Below are 26,931 nucleotides of genomic sequence, written 5' to 3' on the forward strand. Positions count from 1 at the left end.
TAATTACCTCTTTAACAGAGATGTTTGTGAACTGATCCTTGGGTGTCACAAAAAAAACAAGAGAGAGACATACAAAATGTGCATGACAGGGGGGCCCGAGGACCAGAATTGAGAACCACAAAGTGCAACAAGCAAACTCCACACGAAATGCCAACTGACCCAGCCGAGGCTCGAACCAGTGACCTTCTTGCTGTGAGGTGACAGTGCTAACAACTGAGTCACCTTGATCAACTCTCCTATAATGAAGTAAAAATCATTAAAAAAAAAGAGGGAAAATGATCTTTCAGACACTGAAAACACATTTAGAAATGAAATGACAGCAAATGATGACAAGACAGTTTTCTGAACAGACTTTAATACGGTGTTGAGTGCATGAACATAAACATAAAAGTCTTTAACATGAAATAATAATAAAACTGAATAATCACATCAACTATCAGATATAATGTTGGTCGACAGCCGTATATTAATAATCTAAATAATCTGAGAATTGTCAAACTTCCTCTTATTTTTCTATTTGTGTGTGTGTGTGTGTGTGTGTGTGTATGTGTGTGTGTGCGTGTGTGCGTGTGTGTGTGTGTGTGTGTGTGTGTGTACTGCTGAATATATATATATAATATGTTGTGAAAAAAATACAATATTACTACTAATAATAATGATAATAACAAATAATTCCAGTCATGTATGATTTTGACGTGTCAACTTCAAAATATTTATTACTAAAATGATTTCAAGTATTTTCCCAATAGTAATCATTAAGAGTTCAGACATTTCTCTCTAACAATTAAAACAGGAAATGCAGTGTAAAAACAGGAAACAGGAAGTGAATTTGTCACAAGCAGCAGTGTTTAATACACAGATCACAGAAAACACAAGAAAATAAATGTGTTTGTGTGTGTTATTTAATGCGACACAGAGACACTGAAGATTTATAACCAAGTCTAAATCCAGCGTGGAGTGTGTCGGTGAATGTGGTGTTGAATGTGTGTAAGTGTGTGAGTTTATCAGAGACACTGTAGAAGGACAGAGAGCCGCTCGACTCGTCCACAAACACTCCTACTGTCCTGCTGGAGTCTGGACGAGCTGAGATGTGTGTGAGTTCATTATTGTGACAGACAGAGAATGAGTGATCAGAGCAATCAAGTCTCCAGGACTGATCATTACATCCAAACCGACAGTCACTCCGTCCTTTCCTCTTGATTCCTTTATAACAAACTGATATTTCAGCATATCCGCTCCATTGAGTCTCCCAGTAACAGCGTCCAGTCAGACTCTCTTTACTCATAACCTGATGAAACTTATCAAATCTGTCTGGATGACGAGGATAAGACTGACTCTCCTTCACACGCGTCGCCTTTCTGTTCTCCTCAGACAGAGCGAGGCGTGTGTGTGCTGTGTTTGGATCCAGTGTGAGTTCACAGGCGTCTGAACACAAGAACACACACATTACAACATTTACAAGAACTAAACTGTAAACTCTACAGAAGTGTGTGTGTGTGTGTGTGTGTGTGTGTGTGTGTGTGTGAGAGTGAGAGAGAGAGAGAGAGAGAGAGAGAGAGAGAGAGAGAGACTTACATTTGTGTAGTGTTGATACAGTCCTGAATTCTCCTCCATGATCCACACTAGAAAAAAAAAAAAACACACACACTTTACTGATCTATTGAAGAAACAGAAGTTCGTCTCTCCATAAGATGAGAAGCTTCAGTGTGTTCGTTTTTAGTGTGTGTGCGCATTTGTGCCTGTGTGTGTGTAAGCTAGTATTTGTCTCCTTGTATCTCAGGCGACTGATCTTGACTATAAGAGAGAGAGTGAGTTTTATCATTCAAATGCTTAGATTTCCACCCTAAATTAAAAGATGTTTAGTTTATGACACATTTACAGTATATCAACTGTTCACGCTAACAATTATATCATATCAATCTGATCAAAAACCTGTAAACAAATCTATATTATTAATGTCATATTCATGGATTAAAGTGACAGAATTGGTGTTGGGTGTCATCCACTCTTCGACAGCAAGACACCTCAACCAAGGAAAATGCACAAAAGATGACTTGACTTTGTTATGAATGCATCACAGTAGATCAGATGCGGAGAAACAACCTGTGTAAATGACTAATCTGTCCTGGTGCAGTTTTGGGATTTCATCCTCGGAGGACTCAGCCTTTGCTACTGTTGCTGAAACATGCCTACATCTAACATTATAATCTTCTAAACAAAAACATTTAAATATTCAAATCTCATTTTCATTTATTGATTTAATAACTTACTCCTAAAATCTTAATGCTTTGTAATTGAATAGTTTTTGAATAACTATTCACTGAAACATTTTTGATGGTTGGTTGTCGCCATCTGTTGGCCTAACAATGTCATTGCTACAAACTTGTTTAGGATCATCAAATTTAAATAGCTTTTTTTTTTTTTTTAGCTCTTTTAAACTGTGATTTTAATATTTACCATAAACTTTTATTTATTTTTTTATATATATACATATCTGAACCAAACAGTTTTCCCAGTACTTGTACAATGACAATTTGTCTGTAATTCAGACATAATACTGGTTGAAAAGAGTAATGCTGTGCTCACACCAGATGTGGCACATGTGGATAAATCTCGCTATTTGCAGATAAACAGACGCGTGAACATTTGGAGTTTCCTTGCTTCATTCGCGGTTCAATTTCATGTTACATGTGGATTCGTGTGATGGGTAGGGTTTCTGTCTGCCCGGTGACTGTAGCGTTGTAGCTAAATGGCTAACATGGATTTTATTTAGAGAATAGCTGTGATTATTTGCTTTATAAAGGCTGAAAAACAGCAAATATTTATTTGACACCATGTGTGAGTCCACTAGATACATTAAGAGGTGCACCCTGCTTCAGATTTTCCAACTCGAGCAATTCGCGTGATAAGTGTGTCAATCGTGCTAAAATCTCAACACGAGCCGCTTCAGTCGCACAAATCGCGTCACTCTCGCCGCCTCTTTCGCGCTTACCGTGCTGCAGGATGTCTATTCGCATCTTTGCACTGACAACATGTAAATCACTCGTGCTTGACACTTCATCAGCGTCTGGTGTGAACGCAGCATGAAGGTGCTTTTGTTAATGCTCTGAACGTAATGCTGAGATCATCGAATGACTAATAAACAAAGCAAATCACAACCATTTAACAAAAAGTTTCTGCTCTCGCCTACTGCACCTGACTGTGCTTGCATTTAAACTTTCTTTCATCTCGTTTTATGCTTGAACAACTCTAGCTGTGCAAAAAGACCATTCTATTCATTAGATGTGTTGAATAATTTCCACTTATCGATTACATTACCCAAGTGTCCACTACTAATGGAACATATTGTAAAATGTTTCAAAGACCTTGACAGGTTATGATGGATTTTGTAACGTGATTCATATTCATCATATGTTATACGTCATGGTTATAAAGTTTTAATGACAGTTTTAATGACACCATTTTCATATAAAGTGTTAGCCAATATGAAGATCACAGGATGATCGTTTCTGTTTAACTTACTTGAGTTTGTGGAGGTGTTTGAGCTGATCAGAGAGCAGTTTGAGTCCTGCTTCTCCTGGGTGATTGTAGCTCAGATCCAGCTCTCTCAGGTGTGACGGGTTTGAGCTCAGAGCTGAAGCCAGAGCTGCACAACCTTCCTCTGACACCAAACAGTAAGATAATCTACAGCAACAGTAAGAGCTCATGTTAGTGTGTTTTATTTTAAATATAAGATCTTGTTTAGATCACAAAATCAGTCAAAAGTGTCCAGTTTTAGAAACTGAGATGTATGTCACATGAAAGCTAAATTATTTAGCTTTTAATTTGTGTGTACTGTCTGAGAATACAACAATATCTGGTGACCTGCAATCTGAGGGCTAAAAAAATCTGAATAATGAAAAAAAATACTTTCCTTATCAAACAAAGCAAAACAGATCAATCACGCAAAGGACATTTCATTTACATTTATAATCCCTCCTCCCTCACACATCCCTTCCAAACATTCCTAGCCTTTATATGTTTAAGGAAGTCCCAAAATTCCAATCCCCTTTCCCTTCAAGTCTTCATCTACATATACCAGACACTAAAAATCTCATTCCCAGCCACTAGACTTTTCTAAAAGGTTATTCAAGTGTCATTGAGTAATAGTATGTTGTGGGACTGCTATACAAGAGTTATTATTGAGGACTATAGATAGCCAAATTGTTTAAATTTTCTTATTTTACTGTTTTCTTTTCAAAAAGCATGGCGAGAAAACACGAATGCCTTTATGAATGTATCAAAACATATGCTTGTTTGTTGTAAAAATTCATAATAATGAGAAAAAAATAATAATTTGTGGATCTCCCTTCTTCCAGGTGCAGCTACTACCGTTGTAGATGGTGTATTCTGGGAAATCTTTATATCCCCTCTGGTTTTGAGTGTGGTGCTGAAAAATATCAGTTTCAAGGGGTGTCTAGCCCTTCCACTTAGTTCTATGCCATTATGCTAAAGAGAATTGGGACACTCCTACCCTTTCAAGTGAAAAGAGGGCCAGGGGTAAGGGGAAGAGGTAAGGGGTAGAATTGGGATTGGGTCTAACAGATACACACAATACAGTGGCAATTAATAAAGGACATGAAATACCTCAGTATATTGAGTTGACAGTTTGGGCTCTTTAATCCAGCACAGATCAGCTTCACTCCTGAATCCTGCAGCTCATTATTACTCAGGTCCAGCTCACTCAGGGGGCAGTTTGATGATTGTAGAGCTGAAGCCACAGTTTCACAGCACTGATCAGTGAGATTACAGTCTGACATTCTAAACAGGATATTGAAAAATAATTCATTATAAACTATTTAGATAAACAACATTTGAGATAAAAAAAATAAAAAAAAACAAACAAACATAAATGTTTGGGCATGTAAAAGCTTTGCCACGGCCACTAAACTTTCATTAACTTGAGTAACCAGTTAAAGGTAGAAGAAACATGTCAAACCTCAGTGTGTTGAGCTGGCAGTTCTCACTCTTTATTGCGGTAAAAATCAGCTTCACTCCTGAATCCTGCAGAGAATTGCTGTTTAGGTCCAGCTCTCTCAGGACACAGTTTAATGATTGTAGAGATGAAGCCACAGTTTCACAGCACTCATCAGTGAGGTTGCATTTTGCCAGTCTAAAGAAAGTCATGAGAAAGAATTCATTGCAAACGTGGTGCATAGACAGACTATGATGTTTGGGAGAACTGTATGCATTGTTCCATGAATTTGATATAAATATATGTTTATACATTTTGCCAGAAGTAATAATAGCAACACATGTATAGTAAACATTGAAGAATCACCATTTCATTTGATCTGTTACCGTATTCAATACAATTGACCATTAAATATTAAAAAAAACAGAGGAGCCAAATGAACATATGGACGTTTACTGTGCATTTTCAGTTACAACTGGAAAGGGCTGCCGTGAGTGATTTGATAATTAATTAAATATTTTACAATTGAAATTTAGTTTTTACACTTTGACTAAAATAACCAATGTTGGTTAATTACAAGCCACTTAATTAAAAACATATAAAAATTAAATATTAATTTAGTAACAAAATACTAAGTACATGAAAACAATTTGATTTGTGTGTGTGCTGTACATTTGTGTTCATTAGCCAGTGTGAGTTATGTCAGATTATCAGATTTATACTGTATAACACAGTTTACCAGTAATGTTAATTCTGTTTCACTTTCCCTGCAATACAACATCACATCTGTAAAACGTTTATGACCATCAGTTGCTTGGGAACATCGAGATAGATACAAAGGCATTGTGATATTGAAAACTGATAGATTTCCCCCAGACAAAATAAAGCAGAGTGTGTACTTCTGTATTGGGAAAGGTGATAGAGGTTTTAGTTCTAAAATATTGTTTCTATTGTTTTTAGTTCAAAAATAATAATATTAAACTTTTTGTTTCTTTCCTTGTTCAAAAAGTTGCAGCCTGTTGCTTACATTTGAATGTGTTTTGCACTAACAATACAAGCCCCTTTCACACAGTGATACCGGTAAATATCTGGAAAATTTCCGGAACGACTTTACCGGTATATTCAAAAAAGTGCTGTTCACACAGGGGAGGACGATACGGAAATTTTCCGGAAAAGAGCATTCACACATCCATTCCAAAATACCGGTAAATTCTGACATCATTCACCACAAATGAGCTTTAAACGGCTGCGCTTGTATTTGTAAACATTCTGCATGATTAATATCTGTCATGTTCACCAGCGAACAACCACCAGATGTCGCTGGTAAACACACACACACTTAGAACTACACTTTTCCTGGACTACATTTTCATACATGCACTTCTCCCTGACACCCACGCTCATTCACCTAACTTGATTGCATTCACCACCTGAACCTTGTCATAGACTGAACTCTCACAGCTGTAACCACCCACACAATGATTATTTGGACAATTTAAACCCCTCTTTTCCACATACGTTGCTGAGTCTTGTTCACTGTAAAGTAGCATTACAACGTGGTTTCCTTGTCTTGTTTTCCTGTGTTTTGAACCTAGCCTTGTTTATTTAGTTATCCTTGTCTGCTGCCTGCCTTTTGACCTCTTGCTTGTTAAATTGACTACGTTTCTGGATTGTCTTCACACACCTGTTTGCTCCCATATTGACCACTGCTTGCCTGACTGTGAATAAACCTGCATATTGGATCCTACCTTCTGTTGTGGTGTTACTCCCCGGCGTTACAATATCAGAACTCAGATTAGCATCAGAAAACAGAGATAAGGTAGTTTAGAATACAGATAGAGAGAAACTGCAACTTCCATTACCACATCATTGTATAGTTTTGTATGCTATTTTATTATTACATTTCATGTTGAGGGTTGGCAAGTAGGCATATTACTGAATAGAGCTAGACAATTAATAATAAATTCAAAATTCATTAAAACTCATAACCTAACCAATGCAATTCTCCTATGTTGGTTATTTGAGTTTTTACATCTGTTAATACAATCCCTTTAAAACATGTTATTACATGTGGACAGACTGAGCACCTAAGAATGCAACCTGAAAAAAAAGAAAACAAAAAAAAAAACAGAACACAACTCTTTTATTCATTCATTTTTTTTCTGGTAAATCCCTTTATTTATTAAGGGGTCTCCACAGCAGATTGAATTGTCAACTTATCCAGCACATGTTTTACGCAGTGGATGCCCTTCCAGCCGCAACCCAACACTGGGAAACACCCATACACACTTTTTCACACACATAAATTACGGCCAATTTAGTGTATTCAATTCATCTAAAGTGCATGTGTTTGAACTGTTGGAGAAACCAGAGCACCTGGAGGAATCCAACAGCAACATGGGGAAAACATGCAAACTCCATACAGAAATGGCATCTTGCTGTGAGGTGATCGAGCTACCCACTTTGCCACCATGACGCCCACACAACTCTTTTATATGTCAGGTAAATCATATTCATTGGTTGCCTGGTAGGAACAACGGTGATTTAAAACTCCGTCATGTAGATCATCCACATTTTTACTACAGTAAATCAGTTTGGCTGAACGCAGACAATGTAAATAATATTCAGAAGCCTGACAGATTATTAGTAGCAATAGTTATTTTTATTTTTAATTGACCTATAACGTGTCAAGCATCACTCATTCACCTACCTCAAATTTCTTACTTTATTAGGAAAGGCGTTGCCTTAGCAGAATTAACTGCACTTTATTCTGAATTTAATAAACTAAGTATTACACTTTTGCTGCTATTAAAATAATTTGTGGTATTGAAAATAAATTCACACCAAACTTTCGTCAGAGCTTTTTCAGCTGGAATAAAAATGTTAATTGTATTAAAGGCAAATAAAGGTAGAAGAAAATTCTCAAACCTCAGTGTGTTGAGTTGACAGTTTGGGCTCTTCAGTCCAGCACAGATCAGCTTCACTCTTGAACCCTGAAGATCATTGTGACTCAGGTCCAGCTCTCTCAGAGGGCAGTTGGATAATTGTAGAGATGAAGCCACAGTTTCACAGCACTGATCAGTGAGATTACAGCCTGACAATCTAAACATATTGGAAATAATTAATTACAAGCTCACCCTATAGATATACAATAGCATCTGAGAGTGCTGTATTCATTGTCTCAGGTTTCTGATAAGAAGATAATATTTAATTGTTATGTACTCTCATTACCATCTGGTCTTAAGATAAAGTACGTTAAGAGTTGTACTTGTTTAGCATTTAGGAGCTTAGCAAAGCATCAACAACTCAACCGACACTCATGACCAGAAGCAATTTAATAAAAAAATAAAATAAAATAAAATAAAATCCAAATCTACAAGTCAAGGCTATAAAGATCCTTTCAACATTCATAAAATTAATTTCATTCAGATTATAACATTCATAGCTAAATGTACCATGTTAAAAGCAGAAAAGTTGAAGATTGTGTGACTAAAAGTCAACAGGATTCAATTTACAGGAATGGGACAAAGATAATCACACTCTGAACCAAGAACAGTAACTGTACTGAGCTGTACTGAGACTGGAGCAATAAGTTGGGTTTAAAACTAAACACAATTTATAAAAGATACTCAGAATCAAATAAACTCTTCCAGGTTAAGATGGGTCCAGACTAGAAAACATCTGACACTCCAATATCTTTCTACTTTAATTATTTTTTTTACTTAGTATCTTTCTGTCAACAGTTCCTTGTTAGTTAAGTAGTGCTGTGAAACCTAAAACCTGTACTTAAACTTGATATAAATTGAAATTTAAGGATCCATTTTACTGGCTTCCCAAGATGTTACTCTAGTGATAAACGGACCACTGGACATCCCATGTGGGAGCCTAGCTCCGCAAAGGATACCACAGTGGGAATCCCTACAAGATGCAACAAATGCAAGTAATGCCTCCAGATTCTTGCTGAACCAGTGCATATAAATTATGAAATGTATGAACCCAGTCTAGGACATAATAGAAGGGACTGTAATTGAAACATCATGCTAACTGGTTAGCATTTAGGCAGATCACCTACTGCAACTTTAAAATCTTGCAACTGTGCTTAAATTACTAAATGTTTTCATTAGTATATTTCATCTCAGATATTTATATTTGCAGCAGAGTCAACAATTCAATCAAGAACTGGAAATGTTATTTGTTTAGTTATAGAGTCAATCCTCAAAATCTTTAAAAATTCCCCCGAAATCCTATTCAACAATTCTTATGAAACATTTATAAATTAGGTTACCAAATTTTATAGATAAAGGAAAAAAAAGTCAAACCTCAGTATGTTGAGTTGACAGTTTGGACTCTTCAGTCCAGCACAGATCAGCTTCACTCCTGAATCCTGCAGCTCATTGTGACTCAGGTCCAGCTCTCTCAGGGGGCAGTTTGATGATTGTAGAGCAGAAGACACAACTTCAAAGTGCTGATTTGCAAGATTACATTCTGACAATCTGAAAAAGGTAGAACTTTGGTTAAAGGCATGTTGATAAAATGATGTGACAAGCTAAGCATTCAAAGACATTTTCGTATATGTATAAAGCTGTGTGAGTTGTTTACACATAGCATGTGAAAATATGAATTGCTTATTCTAAATGTTTGTAGTCTCTAGTGGTGTCAAAATTAATTGTTACTTTGGTGCACCGCGATGCAGACACAGACAATTCGGTATCGGTTCAGTTATAATCATAACCGGTTATTGTGTAGTGACGTCATTTATCTTATATGCGCTATGTCGCCGTAGCTTACTATGGCGAGGGAGGTAAGTGCGAGTATTTACAATGCTCCAAATACTTAAAAACTTTCACTGCGTGTGTGTTTGCTGGACTGTCTTTTTCTGACACTTACAGCAGAAGCCCCTATTTCACTGTGATTGAGAGAAGTAAACTCCATTTCTCTCTCTTTCTCTCTCTATCTCTATCTCTCTCTCTCTCTCTCTCTCTCTCACTGTGGCTCTTTTGACTTGCTGGCCTGACTTTTCCTGGTCTTGCCTCTCGGCTGTTACAGCGATACTTCTGAATACAGACACGAGCACTTGTCTGCAGTGTTTTCTTCACAGTGTCTATCATGGATCAGCTGTGATTGCCGCTGGCGTTTATCAGTGTCACTCAACTGTAAAGAGCGCCAGTGGGTTAGAGCCAATCGCAGCCCTTTCTGTTGAGTGCGTCACCAATCATGGGGGTGTAAGAAAAAACTTGCTATAAGCGAGCAGGATATTTATATTTGTTTATTTGCTATGAATGCTCATGTTGTTTGAAGGTACAGTTTGTACATTGAAAATCCACTTTAATGAAAATATATTGAACAAACTCAATTAATGTAACCATTTAGCAGAAAACAACATGTTTTACAACAGATTTTAGACATACAGCACAGCCATCTTGGAATGTCGCTGTGGGGTCATGGGGTTGGTCGAGTTTCCTCCGCTGAACAGAAACAATGGAAGTAAAAGAGACTGTAGTTGTAGTGAAGTTGTGGACGTGTAACTGCTGCAAATACATGCATTAGATGTGTGGCTAATATAAAAGTAAATATATATTTATTCTATTGTTCTTTTTCTCCTTTTAATTACCTATCATTTGATGCGCTTTGGTCCTCTGTCTGTTACGCTGCCTGACTGCCTGTCTGGGTTTCACCCATGGTTGTAACTGACTGAACACGGAGACTAATTTAACCTAATGCATAAAGTTTTGTATGAGCATCACAGAGCTGCTGCAAATACAATAAATACAAGCATTTAAGTGTCTTCAGTTATGTCTTTTTCTTTTGTTAATACTGTTTTTTTGATGCGCTGTGCTCCACTCGCTCGCGCTGCTCGATTAAAATGATAAATGACTTCACACTTTACTAAGTCACTTCTGTGTGAAAGTCTGTGTGGTTATGTCAAGACATATTCCCGTATCAAGTCGATCAACTCCATCTCTTAACATGTGTGGAGGATAAATACCTGCAATGTGAAACACCGCACCGATCTTACGATCTTAACATGAGCAGAGGTGAGAGCCATTATGTCAGCACTGGACTTAGTTGAAACCACAGGCAGTCAGGCAGCATGAATCAATACTGAAGTAATGGGGTTGATCTTCCTCAACCCTACCCTACCTCTCCTATTTCTTCAAACAGCCCTAATCTCCCCTCTACTTCAGCTATCCACTTCCTTCCTTCGAACACTATTCCTCCCGCTCTCTCCCAACCTCAATCTCTTTCCTTTCCTCTCCAACCCTCCGCTTCATGTTCCATCCCTTTTCAACCTGCAAACTCCCAACTTATTCATCATTCCTTCTTGCCCTCTTCCTCACTCCCCCGCCCCACGTACTCACCAACACAAACCCCACCCAGCACGTACCCACTCCCACACCAGTTTCTGCCTCATGCCCCTTATTCACCCTTTTTTCAGCCATGCCCCTTCCTCCACCAAATAACGCTCTGGCACTAAAACCACCCCAAGTCTTCCATGCAGCAAGAAACACTCTGGTTACTAAAGTAACCCCGAGGAGAGAAACGGAAATGTTATAAGTTGATTTAATCCATGTATGAGGATTTTGTTCAGAAAGCCAATCGTCTGAAAGAGTATGTAAACGGGCCAATAAAATGCTAAATGAATTGGCAGCATCAGCTTGCGCACCTGATGCTTGTTGCAATCAATTTAGCATAAAAGCACGGTGAAAGCAAGATGAGGAAACCTTTTTAAGCTAAAGAGACTGATACCTCAAGCTAAGGAACAATTATTATGGCGATGCAATATAGCATTTCCTTTCCCCTCCTCTGGGAACGAGGGTTACTTCAGTAACCAGAGCGTTCCCATTCGGATGGTGAACTTCAATGCTATAAGAGGATTTAATCCACATAAAGGAAAATGTCTGGAAAACGCCATAATGACTGCACCTTACGTTCACCTCCGATGAGAGGATAGCCGGGCATAGCATGAGCGCTCCTGCATCATGCGCGGCTCCTGCGCGGCCTTCCAACGTGATCCTTGGCCCTTACTTATCCCACTTCAAAGAAGATTTACAAATTTAGATATATTTTTCAGGAGCCACAAGCGTCTAGATAATTTCTAGGAAAAATATGTTGGGAAAGTACGTTGGGAAAGCATGCAGTCCCGATTGGGAGGATGCTGCGGAGGTCACCTGCTACCCAAATGGGGTGATATGATGACAGAATGTATAGACTAGCCCTGAGAAGGGGGAGTATGCATATAATAAGATGGTTAGCGAAGAGGGAAGACACGGGTCCGCCTGTGAGGGGGGACTGCACTGTGGCTGAATAAGCATATGGAATTGCCTAGTGGGGATTACGCATAGCGGGCACCTATACCCAAATGCGGGCTGACCAGAGGGCAGATCTACAACGTAATATGCCAGCGAATGACTCCTCCACTAAGTCAGTGCTGGGAGCCTTGGAGGAATCTGCATGGCTCACCTAAGTGGGAAACTTTACTGACAGAGTAAAAGTATGTATCTCCGTGTTCGAGAGAATGGCGCAGCAAGCGTGCTACAACACCTTAACCGAGTTGTTTCCTCAATCACCAAGGGTTACCTAATACCCTTGAGGAAACTGGCTCCACTCGCAGATTGTAAAACTTTTGCAAATGTATTAGGTGTCGCCCAGCCCGCAGCTTTACAGATGTCTGTTAGAGAGGTGCCGCTTGCACGCAACCAAGAGGATGCGATGCTCAGAGTGGAGTGCACACGCACTCCTGGGGGACACGGCTCACCCTGGCTCTGGTAAACTTACTACCTGGTCTTTAAACAGTGTGGTAGAAACCTTGGGCACATATTCCAGAGTACCTGAGAGTAAGCCAGCCCGAATTCCAAGCACGAGCCACTGACCGAAAATGCCTCCAGGTCCCCGAACCTCTTAATCTATAACAACGTGACCGGCAGAGCTGTCTTCAGGGACAGAAATCTTAAAGATACTGAGTCATGTGGTTCGAATAGATCTGAACGCAGGCTCGTGAGAACAAGGGCGAGATCCCAAGAGGGTATAAAAGGGGGCGGGGTGGATTAATTAACCTAGCACCTCTGAGGAACCGGATGATGAGGTTATGCCTTCCCACGGTGCTGCCAGCTACGGCGTCAGGATGAGCGGAGATGCCAGCCATGTAAACCTTGAGTGTGGAGGGCGACAGCCTGCTCTCCAGCTTCTCTTGGAGAAAAGAAAGCACAACGCTGATCTGGCAATTTTGGGGGTCTTCTCTGTGAGAGACGCACCATTCAGTGAATAGACTCCACTTCAGGGCGTAGGCGCGCCTCGTGGAGGGAGCTCTAGCCAGAGCGATTGATATGCCAATGCAACTGGGTTCCTTTCCACGGGCTCGCAGCTGCATGCCCGCAACACACAGCCCCCAGCCCGTGCTGGAAACATCTGTTGAAACAACAACATGACTGAACGCCTGTCCTAGAGGCATTGTGACCTGTGGGAACGAGGGGTCGTTCCAAGCTGGGCTACACAGCTACACAGCGCAGTAACAGGGCAGTTACTAATGTGGACATCATCCTCCCCAACACACACGCAGCAGACTTAGTGGCCTGAAGAGCATAGTCATTTGCGGTGCAGAGCTCCTGAAGCAAGCTTGCGTCATCCCACCCTCATGCAGCTGGGCCAGCGCCTGCACTTGGTAGCACTGGTAGGTGGCCAAAGTTTGCAAGGTGGAAGCAGCCTGGCTCAGACTTGTAAGCTCTGGCTCCAAGGGAGGCGGATAACCTATACTCTTTGGACGGGAGACGAGGTGGACCCCGCCAAGAAGAGGCGCCATGCGGACAAAAATTGACCGCAATGGTGCACTCGACCTGAGGAATCGTTTTATACCCCCCGGCTGCTCCACCGTTAAAGTGGTAAGGGTGGAGTGACACGCAGCACAGGCAGATAAAGGTGCCATTCAGGGCTGCATGAGCCTACTGTGCACCTCCGGGAAGAAGGGGATGAGAGGCTTTGAAGGGTTGGCCCTCTTGTCCTCTACATAGCACCCATCTAGTCGGTCCGGCCGCGGAGCTGGGGGATACGTTTACATACTCTTTCAGACAATTGGCTTTTTGAACAAAATCCCCATACGTGGATTAAATCCACTTATAGCATTAAAGTTCCCCATTCGAAGGGGAACCAGATCCTCTCAAAAATGTCAACTGTTGGCTCCAGGAGCGGACCTCCATCCAACACTTGTCCCTCCCTATTTGGAAATGATATTGCCTTAGATCACCCTCTACAAAACCTCCAACATAGCCCCCAGAACCCCCCAGTCATATCTCACATATTAATCACTTCCATACAGCATACAAAGCAATTTTTCTTGACTTTTCCCTCCTCTCCATCACCTCTTTCATATCCCACCTCTATATCTCCAAAAACATAAAATCCAGCACCATCAGAAGTTACCGAAGCGGGATTCAATACTTCCATAAATTAATTCATGAATCCTCCTCCGATGCCATATATAATTCACAAACCACTCTCCTAATTAAAGGCATCCAGAAAACCCCCCTCCCCCGATCCTAGACTACCCATCACACTCAGCATCCTCACCAAATGCATCCACACACTACGCAAACTTTACCAACCTATCAATACAGCTCGCACCCTCAACGCTATGTTTACCCTAGCCTTTTTTTGGCTTCCTCAGATGTTCAGAAATCACAACCACATGCAAGTTCAACCCCACCATCCACCCTACCATCTCTGATTTGACTTTGCTTGATGAAGAAACCATTTCATTCTTCGTCAAACAGAGTAAAACAGACCAAATTCGCAAAGGCCACTCTATTTACATTTTCAACCTACCATCTCCCACCCACCCCTTCCAAACCCTCCTAGCATTACTACAGCTTAGGACATCCCAAGACCCTAATCCTTTCTCCCCACTCTTTACCAATGATTCTAATCGCCCAGTAACACCTCAAAGAAATACTACGCTTATCAGGCATTCCCCCGATTTATTCTCCAGCCATTCCTTCAGAATCGGAGCCGCCACTACAGCAGCTCACAACAGGCTTTCCCAAAATCAGATCTATGCTCTCGGCCTCTGGTTGAAGATTGACTGATGGTCTGCCATTAATTTTTACACTAGTGATTTTTCTGTGCATGTTAATATTTGTACTTACAGAGCTCTTCTGCAGTTCCTCACAGCAGGCAGTAGTCTCAATCGGCCTTCGCTTGATTTCATGTTGTACTTTTTAATGTCTAGCACATCCAATACCTCTTCTGACATCAGGATCAGGTTTGCCAAAGTTGAGCATTGTGCAAGAGAAAGACATTTACTTTGTTTTTCAGAATTTAACAACAATTGCACTTTTTCAACAAAAGAATTATCCTTCATTTCAATCAAGCAGTGTGAGAGATTCATCCATCTTTCAGGACTGATGTTTTTTTGACCTCGTTTGAGATTTTGGATTATTGTCTTGATGATCTCTGGGTCGTTCTCTGTGTGTTTCAGCAGATCCTGTAAGAGTCTCTGATTGGACTCCAGTAAGATACCATGAAGAAATCGCAGAAAAAGATCCAGGTGTCCAGTTTTACTCTTTAAGGCTTTATTCATTGCTCCCTTCAGAAACACATCCAGAGAAACACTCTCACTCTGAGTTCTGTGTTTCCCTGTCAGGAACATCTTCATCACCTCAGTTTTCTTGTGTAAATAGCAGTAAAACACATACAGTGCTGCAAAACACTCCTGAAAGCTCAGATGAACAAAGCTGTAAACCTTCCTCTGATAAATCACAGATTCCTCTCTGAAGATCTCAGTGCAGATCCCAGAATACACTGAGGCGTCAGCGACGTCTATCCCGCTCTCAATCAGGTCCTCCTCGTAGAACATCACATTGCCCTTCATCAGCTGATTGAAAGCCAGTTCAGCAAGTTTCACAATCACGTCTCTGTTGGACTGCAGGAGTTTCTCTGGATCTCTCTCTTCATACTTCTGCTTCCTCATGTGTGTCTGAATCAGCAGGAAGTGGATGTACATCTCAGTCAGAGTTTGAGGGATTTCTGCTCTCAGATCTTCTTTCAGGATGGTTTGAAGCACAGTGGCTGAGATCCAGCAGAAGACGGGTATGTGGCACATGATGTGGAGGCTTCTTGCTCTTCTGATGTGGGAGATGATTCTGCTGGCTTGATCTTCATCTCTGATTCTCTTCCTGAAATATTCCTCCTTCTGAGGGTCATTGAAGCCCTGAATCTCCGTCACGAGGCTGATGTGTTTTGAGGGGATCTGATTGGCCGCTGCTGGTCTGGTGGTGATCCAGATGAGAGCGGAGGGAAGCAGATCTCCTTTCATGAGGTTTGACATCAACACACTCACTGATGAAGCTTCAGTCACATCAGAAACTTTCTGACAGTCTGAAAACATCAGTGTGATTCTGCTTTCATCCAGACCATCAAAGATGAACACGACTTTACACTCCTCATAAATCTGTGAGTCCAGATGCTGAAGTTCAGGATGAAAGTCCAGCAGAAGTGTGTGAAGACTGTACTGATGATCTTTAATCAAGTTCAGCTCTCGAAATGGAAGCACAAAGATGAAATCTACATCCTGATTGGCTTTTCCCTCGGCCCAGTCCAGAATGAACTTCTGCACAGAGACGGTTTTTCCAATTCCAGCGATGCCTTTAGTGAGAACGGTCTTGATCTGCTCTTTCTCCTCTCTGCTCTTCTCCTCATCTCCTGCTTCAGCTGAAGGGTTAAAGATGTCATTGCAGTTGATTGGAGTGTCTTGGAGAGTCTTGTATCTCTTCTCCATCTGCAGCACCTCATGTTCTTCATTCACTCCTTCACTCTCTCCCTCTATGATGTACAGCTGTGTGTAAATGCTGTTCAGGAGGGTTTGATTCTGCTGGAGTTTCACTCCCTCAAATAAGCTCTCGTACTTGTTCTTCATGATGAACTTGTGCTGCTCTTTCACTCTCTGAAGATCATCATTCACTGGTTGTTGAGACTCAATCTGTATGTATGCCTCTGTTTTATAATGACTGGTGTGTTTTTGATAGGAGGAGGATCTGTAGGACACATAAGACACAATTTGATCTGTTTAAAGACACAGGAAGAACAAGGACACAAATTATAAACATTAGTAATAACCATAGCAACTCTGTGACAATTGACTGAGTCTTACCAAATCTGCCTGAAAGGGGAGGTTCATAATATTGATCAAACAGTGTATTTATACATTTAAATTACTCACATAACTGCACACACATGTAAACAAAGAGAATGTTTATCTAATTTCTGCACAATTTAATAGAAAATGACTCTCTTCTTGTTCATTTGTACACTTTATTTTGCGAATAGCTTGTCTGCGAGTTAGCAAATGACCACTTAATAAGGTGGATAAATCAAGAATTCCCTGCTGTAAGAAAAAATGAGGAGGATGTCTTGAAGAAAAAGAAAAAAGCTTTATTCCCAGGTAGTAGTAACAAAGTACATGGCAGTACCGTGGGTTTTAGTCAAAATGAACCCAGATGATTCTCTGTTCAGAAATTTTATAGACACAGGTCACACTCAACACTGGTGGACCACAGGGCTGTGTGCTGAGCCCCTTCCTCTACTCCCTTTTTTACTCACGACTGCAGGCCCATGAATGGATCCAACACCATCATCAAATTTGCAGATGACACCACAGTGATTGGCATGGCCGGAGCAAGCTGAACTGCCGCTCTAGGCAAAGAACGGTCACGCTGCCCTCAAACCTAAAGTGAAACCGGGGGGTGGGTCTATCCTGCCGCCCTAGACGTGGCTATAACTGAGGCGTGGGTGGCGAGGGTAGTTTAGGGGACGCCGCCCTCTCTATTCTGCCGCCCTAGACGCGGATATAACATAGGCGTGGGTGGCGAGGGTAGCTTCGGGGACGCCGCTGTCTATATTCTGCCACCCTAGAAACGGATATAATTGTGGGCGCGGGTGGCGAGGATAGTTTCGGGGACGCCGCTCTCTCTACTCTGTCACCCTAGACGCGGATGAGGGCGCGGGTGGCGAGGGTAGTTTCGGGGACGCCGCCCTCTCTATTCTGCTGCCCTAGACGCGGATATAACATAGGCGTGGGTGGCGAGGGTAGCTTCGGGGACGCCGCTGTCTATATTCTGCCACCCTAGACACGGATATAATTGTGGGCGCGGGTGGCGAGGGTAGTTTCAGGGACGCCGCTCTCTCTACTCTGCCACCCTAGACGCGGATGAGGGCGCGGGTGGCGAGGGTAGTTTCGGGGACGCCGCCCTCTCTATTCTGCCGGCCTAGGCGGCCGCCTAGGTCGCCTCTATGGAAGCGCCGGCCCTGGTGATTGGTCTAATTAGCAACAATGATCAGACTGCCTACAGGGAGGAGATACAGCATCTGGCCACTCATCTACTCCTTAAAACTACCAGGACCAAAGAGCTCATTGTGGACTTCAGAAAGAGACGAACAGGCTCACATGATCCCAGTCACATAGATGGGATGGCCGTTGAGCCCGTCTCATCCTTCAAGTTCCTGGGGACCCACATCTCACAGGACCTGTCATGAACCACCAACACCTCCAGCCTGGTCAAAAAAGCTCACCAATGCCTCTTTTTCATAAGGAAACTTAAGTAGAACCATCTGTCCTCAGCCGTCTTGGTGAACTTCTATTGCTGCACAATAGAGAACATCCTGACCAAATGCGTCACAGTCTGGTATGGAAGCTGCTCTGTTGCTAAATGTAAGGCACTGCAGTGGGTGGTGAAAACAGCACAACAAATCACAGGGACTCCACTTTCGGCCATTAGGACATCCAGAAGAAACACTGTCTGCGACGAGCATGCATTATTCTAACAGATTCCTTTCACCCTGCTCTGTTTTCTTTTCCTGCCTTCCGGCAAGCACTTCAGGCTCCCCAGGACAAAAACCAGCAGACTGATTTCCCTTTCGAAATCTTACTTACTCCACTTACTCTTTTGCCCCACTCATAATAAAATAAAAATAGAAACTTTACATATTCATTGAACTTTATTACACCAACTAATCTCAAATTGTACATATTCACTGCATACATACATTTGTATATCCCTTTTGATCAACAGATGGTTCTTGAAGACTCACTAACTTGTTAATATGTAAAAAGAATACTACTGTAAAATGTACATTATTTGTTTTAAAGTGAATTGCCCCTGGTTGTAATACAAATTTTTAAATCACTGACCAGCACAGATTTTTGTATATTCTTGTTTAATTAATTATATTATTTTTGTTAAATGTCCAACTCCACATTGTTGTATTCTAGGCGACTGAAATTTTGGGGACTGAAATATGGAGTTAAACATGATACTCACACAGAGTCAGAGTTCACAGGTCCATCACTGAGATCAGGACGGATACCAATGGACTTGTTACTCTTCAAAGACACACAGCTAGATAACAAAGATTCCGCTTTCTTTCTCTTCTTGCTGGATTTACTGAGAAAAAAAAAGTTTTGCAATTGGTAATGTATCTTCCATTAAATTATAATTTATCAACATAAATGTAAAGAGAATTATTTTACAAGTGTAGCTTAAATAAATCATAATTTTAGATACTTCATTTTGTTTTCATTTACCCATGATTAGTTATATATTTAAGTTTAAAGGTAAAACACATGGCTTTCAGCCATTTTGATGCGAAGCACCAGCTAAGTATATACATATATACATTTAACGTGTCACATGTCACCATCCTGTGACAATTAATCACCATTAAACAAGGTCCAAATAGGTTTTCAAGATACATTTTACACTTTACAGAAATTTACTCACAAACATTTTCATAAATGTCACATCATGTCAAGTTTCACAACAGCATATAGTGATGCATGATACTCACACAGACTCAGAGTTCACAGGTCCATCACTGAGATCAGGACGGACACCAATGGACTGGTCACTCTTCAAAGACACACAGCTAGATAATAAAGATTCCGCTTTCTTTCTCTTCTTGCTGGATTTACTGAGAAAAAAAAGTTTCACAATTGGTAATGTATTCTCCATTAAATTATAATTTATCAACAGAAATGTAAAGAGAATTATTTTACAAGTCTTGCTTAAATAAATACATAATTTTAGATACTTCATTTTGTTTTCATTTACCCATGATTAGTTATATATTTAATTTTAAAGGTAAAACACATGGCTTTCAGCCATTTTGATACCAAGCACCAGTCAGAATTATTAGCCGCCTTTGAATTTTTTTCTTCTTTTTAAATATTTCCCAAATGATGTTTAACAGAGCAAGGAAATTTTCACGTTATATCTGACAATATTTTTTCTTCTGGAGAAAGTCTTACTTGTTTTATTTCGGCTAGAACAAAAGCAGTTTTTTTAATTTTTGCAACACCATTTTAGGGACAAAATTATTAGCCCCTTTAAGCTACATTTTTATCTTGACTGTTTACAAAACAAACCACTGTTATGTAATAACTTGCCTAATTATCCAACCTGCCTAGTTAACCTAATTAACCTAGTTAAGCCTTTCAATGTCACTTTAAGCTGTATAGAAGTGTCTTGAAAATATCTAGTAAAATATTATTTACTGTCATCATGACAAAGATAAAATAAATCAGTTATTAGAGATGAGTTATTAAAACTATTATGTTTAGAAATGTGTTTAAAAAATCTGATCTCCATTTAACAGAAATGAGGGAAAAAATAAACAAGGGGTCTAATAATTCAGGTGGGCTAATAATTCTTACTTCCACTGTATATACTTTTCACATGTCACCTGTCACCATACTGTGACAATTAATCACCATCAAACAAGGTACAAATAGGTCTTTAAGATACATTTTACACTTTACAGAAATTTACTCACAAACATTTTCATAAATGTCACATCATGTCAAGTTTCACAACAGCATATAGTGATGCATGATACTCACACAGAGTCAGAGTTCACAGCTCCATCACTGAGATCAGGACGGACACCAATGGACTGGTCACTCTTCAAAGACACACAGCTAGATAATAAAGATTCCGCTTTCTTTCTCTTCTTGCTGGATTTACTGAGAAAAAAAGTTTCACAATTGGTAATGTATCTTCCATTAAATTATAATTTATCAACAGAAATGTAAAGAGAATTATTTTACAAGTCTTGCTTAAATAAATACATAATTTTAGATACTTAATTTTGTTTTCATTTACCCATGATTAGTTATATATTTAAGTTTAAAGGTAAAACACATGGCTTTCAGCCATTTTGATGCCAAGCTCCAGCTAAGTATATACATATATACATTTCACGTGTCACCTGTTACCATCCTGTGACAATTAATCACCATTAAACAAGGTCCAAATAGGTCTTTAAGGTACATTTTACACTTTACAGAAATTTACTTACAAACATTTTAAATAAACGTCACATCATGTCAAGTTTCACAACAGCAGATAGCTATACATGACACTCACACGGAGTCAGAGTTCACAGCTCCATCACTGAGATCAGGACGGACACCAATGGACTGGTTACTCTTCAAAGACACACAGCTAGATAATGGAGATCTGTGTCCATTTCTACTGAAGATACAGAATAAAAAATAAATAAATCAGTTACATTGGTATATAAAAACACACAAACAGACAAACCATTGCTGCAGCTCGGATACAAGTTTTATTTAAGGAGAAAAGTAAAAAGCACTGCAGTGTTTGGGTGCTCTGTGTTTGTCTGAGGTAATTTTACTTATGTGTATTTACCAAAGTGAGAAGCTGATTTGTTAGTTCTAGTCACGAGAATCGCAGTGCGCTCACGTCATTCTGAAAGGTTTTCAACTTGGTGCGTCTGAAAAAGTCACGTGCCTCTATTGGAAATAACAAACTTTCAGTGTACCTAAGCCAGGCATGTCTAAACTCGGTCCTGGAGGGCCGGTGTCCTGCAGAGGTTAGTTCCAACCCCAATCAGACACACCTGGGCTAGCTAAGCAAGCTCTTACTAGGCTTTCTAGAAACATCCTTGCAGGTGTGTTGAGGCAAGTTGGAGCTAAAATCTGAAGGACACCGGCCCTCCAGGACAGAGTTTGGACATCCCTGCTCTAAGCTTATTTGCGCATGCTCTGCCAGCCACTTTTTAATAAAATCATACCTGTTAATAACAAACTTTTTTTTAATCAATATTGAAAATGGTGTACCATCAATAAATACCGATACCGTTTTATCACGCAACCTTACATGCAATCATTTCTACACTGAGAAAAATTTATGTTAAATAAAATCTTGTATCCATACGTCTGTATTGTGTGTGCAACAGCTCAAAGATTAAAATCCACTGAATCATTGCACGGGTAAAGTTAAAAAGTGTTGTTGTTGTTTTTACATATACTGTGCAACAGCTGTGATTCAGGTGCACGCTGCAGATGCCGCTGATGTGAAAGGCAAATGCTGCTTCTGCACATGCGCTGTGCGTACAATGCTTTAATGCTCTGCTAGCGTGTGCACTGTGATTGTGTTGAGTGGAGTGCCTGCAAGACTATATTTAATTAATTCCCAGTCTTCCAGAGTAATATTTGTAGGTACATGTGACTTTTTAAAGTTTACTCGTATTTAACACGCAGCGTCTTCTTTTTCTGGTGAAATACAGAGCAGTGTAAAGGTATACAGTTGAAGTCAGAATTATTAGCCCCCCCGAATTATTAGCGCCCTTGTTCATTTTTTCCCCAATGTCTGTTTAAAGGAAGGAAGATTGTTTCAGCACATTTCTAATCATAATAGTTTTAATAACTCATTTCTAATAACTGATTTATTTTATCTTTGCCATGATGACAGTAAATAATATTTTACTTCATATTTTTATGACACTTCTATACAGCTTAAAGTGACATTTGAAGGCTTAATTAGGTTAATTAGGATAACTAGGCAGGTTGGATAATTAGGCAAGTTCTATAATGATTGTTTGTTCTGTAGACTAACAAAAGAAAAGCTAGCTTAAAGGGGATAATAATTTTGTCCCAAAAATGGTTTTTTAAAAAAATTAAAAACTGCTTTTATTCTTGCTAAAAAAAAAGTTAAATGCACACACTGTGAGTGAGCTTTGTAAATACATTTTGTGTGACTCAGAGTTGCAGAAAGGCTTGAATTAACTCCACAACAAATACATCAAATAATCATTGGGAAAGTTCTTACTGTAGTATTTCTCACGAGCTTTATGTGGGATCTGCTACCTTCATGTCTGTCACTGTACTGTTTATCTGACACAGCTGGAGATTGAGACACACTTTGAAAGGCATGTGGGAACGGTGGGCAGAGGGAACTAGCATGAAAGGCACAGACAACAAAATCAGCTACACTGTGTTCAGAGCAGAAATGTTCAATATTCCGAAAGGTATAATAATTAATCGGATGGGTGTTTTGAGCTGATGGGTGTATTTGAAACTTACAGAAACTACAGACACGTACTGGAGGCACAAAAGACCTTGAAAAGGCATAAACTAGGTTCACTTTAAGGTGATAATCCAAAATGTGTCGTGGATGGAAACAGAGATGTGATCAGCTGAGCATAAGCTTCCCTCATTAAATGGAGGGCATGATCTGTTTGGTCAATTACATTTTTTACAATAAAGAATGTGTTTAGCAGAGCAAAGAAATGTATGGAACAAACTGAGGATGAATAAACAATGACAGAATTTCTATTTTTAGTTGAACTATCCATTTTATACATTCAGCAATGTAACAAGAAGAGGCGCACAAACACACAAAATGTTAGTGCTCGGAGAATTAAATGCTAGAGGAAGAAGGGGAGAGGGTTTTTTTGAATTTATTTTTTTAATAGAGAGAAGATTGTTTCTACAGGTGGTTTGTCAATCTCACTCACCAGTGTGAAGCACCCTTTGTAAATGCACGTTTGTTTGTTTGTTTGTTTGTTTGTTTGTTTGTTTTAGATAAGGAGTGATTGTAAAATACTGCATGGTGCAAATGTGCAAAAATTGGTGCAAGTGTTACTTAAAGTGTCCGAGAGATGAAAGTGTGTGTTTTCTACAAGTGGTTAGTCAAACCCATTTACTACATGATACTCACACAGACTCAGAGTTCACAGGTCCATCACTGAGATCAGGACGGACGCCGATGGACTGGTTACTCTTCAAAGACACACAGCTAGATAATGGAGATGCTGCTCTCTGAGTCTCAACAGAGGCTTTCTGCTCTCTCTCCTCAAATGCACTCATTTCATTTATTTTCCTCCTGACACATTTGAGATTTGATTTTAAGCCTGTTTTTGGAAAGAAAAATACATGAATTATACACCCTTTAATATTTGTAATACTAAGACTTTTTTTGTAACATACATGACGTGCTAATTTCTTTAGCACTTCAAGATTTTAAATACAAATATTATTTTTTTATTATTTATAAATACTTTGCCACAAAATAAGACTGCAATACTTTAGGCTGCGATATTTGAGATTTATTCAATTTCTTGTCGGCTTAGTCACTTTATTTATCCGGGGTTGCCACAGCGGAATGAACCGCCAACTTATCTAGCACATTTTTACACAGCGGATTCCCTTCCATCCGCAACCCATCTCTGGCGGAGTATTTGAGATATAAATTATAATATAATATATGCCATAAGTATGTCTGATGTGGTGTGTGTTTTAATTTACATGTGTGCACCATTTAAAACTGTAGTGTTTCAGCATCTCAGAACTCGGGTCACAGACAGAACAAAAAAAACTGTACAAACACTATCTCTGTATATGCTGTAAGTTTTACATATAACGTTAGGCATATATGGAAATCCGTAAACATTGCTTATAATATAGACTAGAGGTAAAGTTGGTTTTATATTTGCCTATTCAGACTTTCTCAACAACACAATCTAAAGAGAGAAATTATTAGTGGCCAATGACTATCAAAGTACATTGAGGTAAAGTTAGTTTTATAGTCACACATTCAGACTTTTTCCCTAATAATATAATTTCACTTTTTTTTTTTTTTTTTTTTGCAACTCCTGAATGGTGAAATCATACAAGCAGTCAATGATTATCAAAGAACAACATTGTTTACAGTCAAATAAATAGTGCTAATGTTTTCAAGTCATACTTGCATGTGATTTCAGACCCAATATTCAAAGTACCATGGTAAACAATAAATGGAGCATGTCACAAGTGAATGAATGTGTGAATATAAAACCAACTTTACCTAATTCAAAGTACATTGTTCACAGAGTCAATAGCCCCTTTCACACATACAGACCTTTCCGGAAAATGTTGTATGTGTGAACAGGTCCTTTTTGAAAATACCGGTAAATTCGTTCTGGCTATTTTCCGGAAAGAGAAGTTGTAACATTACCGGCAATTTTCAGTAACGTGAAAAATCAGAGTTAGTCTGTATGATATTCAAGCTATGAAACTTTACAACGAACTTACTGTAACATGTAAAGGATTTTGTTTTGTTCTTACATCTTTAGAATCCCGAAATGGCGTCGGTTCACTCGACACGACTGCTTTCGGTTTCGCTCTGTGAAAAACAGGTAGCCTATAAGTTCTTCCGCAAAAAATGCTGATGACGTTATGACGTTTCACCTGGCAGTGCGTGCTCGCTCCCGCAGAGTGACGCCAAAAATCAATTCAGGAAAAATAAATTCACGCTTAGATATTTAGTTTGAGTTACTTGATTTGTTGCCAATAAAGCCCTTGCTCTCTCTCAGTTCAATTCAATAATTGTTTCATATATATATATATATATATATATATATATATATATATATATATATATATATATATATATATATATATATATAGCTAGCAAAAGACAGTATTTGATGTTACATTTCTTGGCTATAGGGCTTTTTCAGATTTAGGCTGGTATATCTTTCATTTTTCTGTCCAGCTTAATTTGGTAATTGCTCTATAACAGGGGTCACCAATCACATTCCTGGAGGTCCGGTGCCCTGCAGTGTTTAGCTCCAACTCGCCTCAACACACCTGCCTGGGTGTTTCAAGTATACCAAGTAAGACTTTGATTAGCTTGTTCAGATGTGTTAGATTTGGGTTGGAGTTAAAATCTTTAGGACACCGGACCTCCAGAAACAAGTTTGTTGATCCCTGCTCTATAATATTGAGTCTGGACTCTGTGAAGGCCATTTCATGACTGTTAGTGCTTGTGTTTGGTTTTCTCTCCAAATATGATTACATTGCATTAGCTTGTGTGTTTGGTATCATCATCATGCTAGAAAAATTAACAATTATACTTTACAATGTAATGAATTAATTAAGTCTGTACTTTTCAGCATTTATTGACCAAAAAAAGAAAACAACTCTTACCTTTATTTTCTGGTTGTATGTAAAAAAAAAAAAAAAAAAAAAAAAAAAAACCCGCAGAAAATGTTCACCATCACTTAAAACAACAAATGTAACAATACGTGGCTCAAAAATTATGCCTGAGAATGTTATAAAGGTAACACTTTATAATAACTACACACCATGAACCATTTATTAAGCATTAGCAAACCACTAATTCATTATCGGTTAAGCAATAACTCTACATCAATTCTCATAAGCAGTTTATAATTATATAATTATAAAACAAATGCTTTATATTTGACTTATAAGCTCATTTAAATTTGCTAAACGGTTGTACTTTCATACTCTAAGGAAAAAAATATTACTAAATTAAGTGATGCATCATTTACAAAGCAGTTATTTAAGCATAGTTGGTGTGTTTTTTTAAAGATCATTCAGAATGCGTAAGTAAATGATTAATAAACTATTGAAATTATATTTATATATCTTATTATTTTGCATATGCAGTGCATCCAGAAAGTATTCATAGCTCTTCACTTTTTCCACATTTTTTATGCATTCTCTGGTCTTGAAAGTCTCCCGAGTCCAAAAGTCAAGAATTGATGTTATTTATAACTTGATTGTATGAGCTACCTCACAAAAGTGCTCTGTTTGTTAACAGAGTTGTTGAATGTTAAAATAAGGTGAATTAAATATAAAAATAAGGAACATCCTTGGATCTGTTTCTTCGCTCTTCTTTATT

The 26,931-nt window shown here is 39.2% G+C and overlaps 1 protein-coding gene across 6 annotated transcripts; it reads right to left on the reverse strand.

Moving 5' to 3' along the window:
- Nucleotides 1-336: 336 nt before the first annotated feature.
- On the reverse strand, nt 337-25,448 carry LOC110439307 (NACHT, LRR and PYD domains-containing protein 3-like). Of its 6 annotated transcripts, none has more exons than NM_001445152.1 (14): nt 25,347-25,448; nt 23,962-24,154; nt 21,364-21,471; nt 20,838-20,960; nt 19,787-19,909; nt 19,261-19,383; nt 15,091-16,977; nt 9,274-9,447; nt 7,883-8,056; nt 4,979-5,152; nt 4,627-4,800; nt 3,523-3,684; nt 1,576-1,622; nt 337-1,425 (listed from the first exon to the last, which is right to left on the reverse strand). In NM_001445152.1, exons 2-14 carry the CDS (start codon nt 24,108-24,110, stop codon nt 899-901), a joined length of 3,945 nt encoding a protein of 1,314 aa, NP_001432081.1. In that variant the 5' UTR covers nt 24,111-24,154; nt 25,347-25,448; the 3' UTR covers nt 337-898. The 6 variants fall into 6 exon arrangements, 2 of the variants coding, with proteins under 2 accessions (NP_001432081.1, XP_087098179.1); XR_015479434.1 differs by having other exon boundaries at nt 686-1,425; nt 4,627-4,750; nt 21,364-21,468; XR_015479432.1 differs by having other exon boundaries at nt 686-1,425; nt 4,627-4,750.
- Between the last annotated feature and the right edge of the window lie 1,483 nt (nt 25,449-26,931).

This window comes from Danio rerio, chromosome 3 (assembly GCF_052040795.2).
Source record: "Danio rerio strain M-AB ecotype USA chromosome 3, GRCz13ab, whole genome shotgun sequence".
Taxonomy (NCBI): Eukaryota; Metazoa; Chordata; class Actinopteri; order Cypriniformes; family Danionidae; genus Danio; species Danio rerio.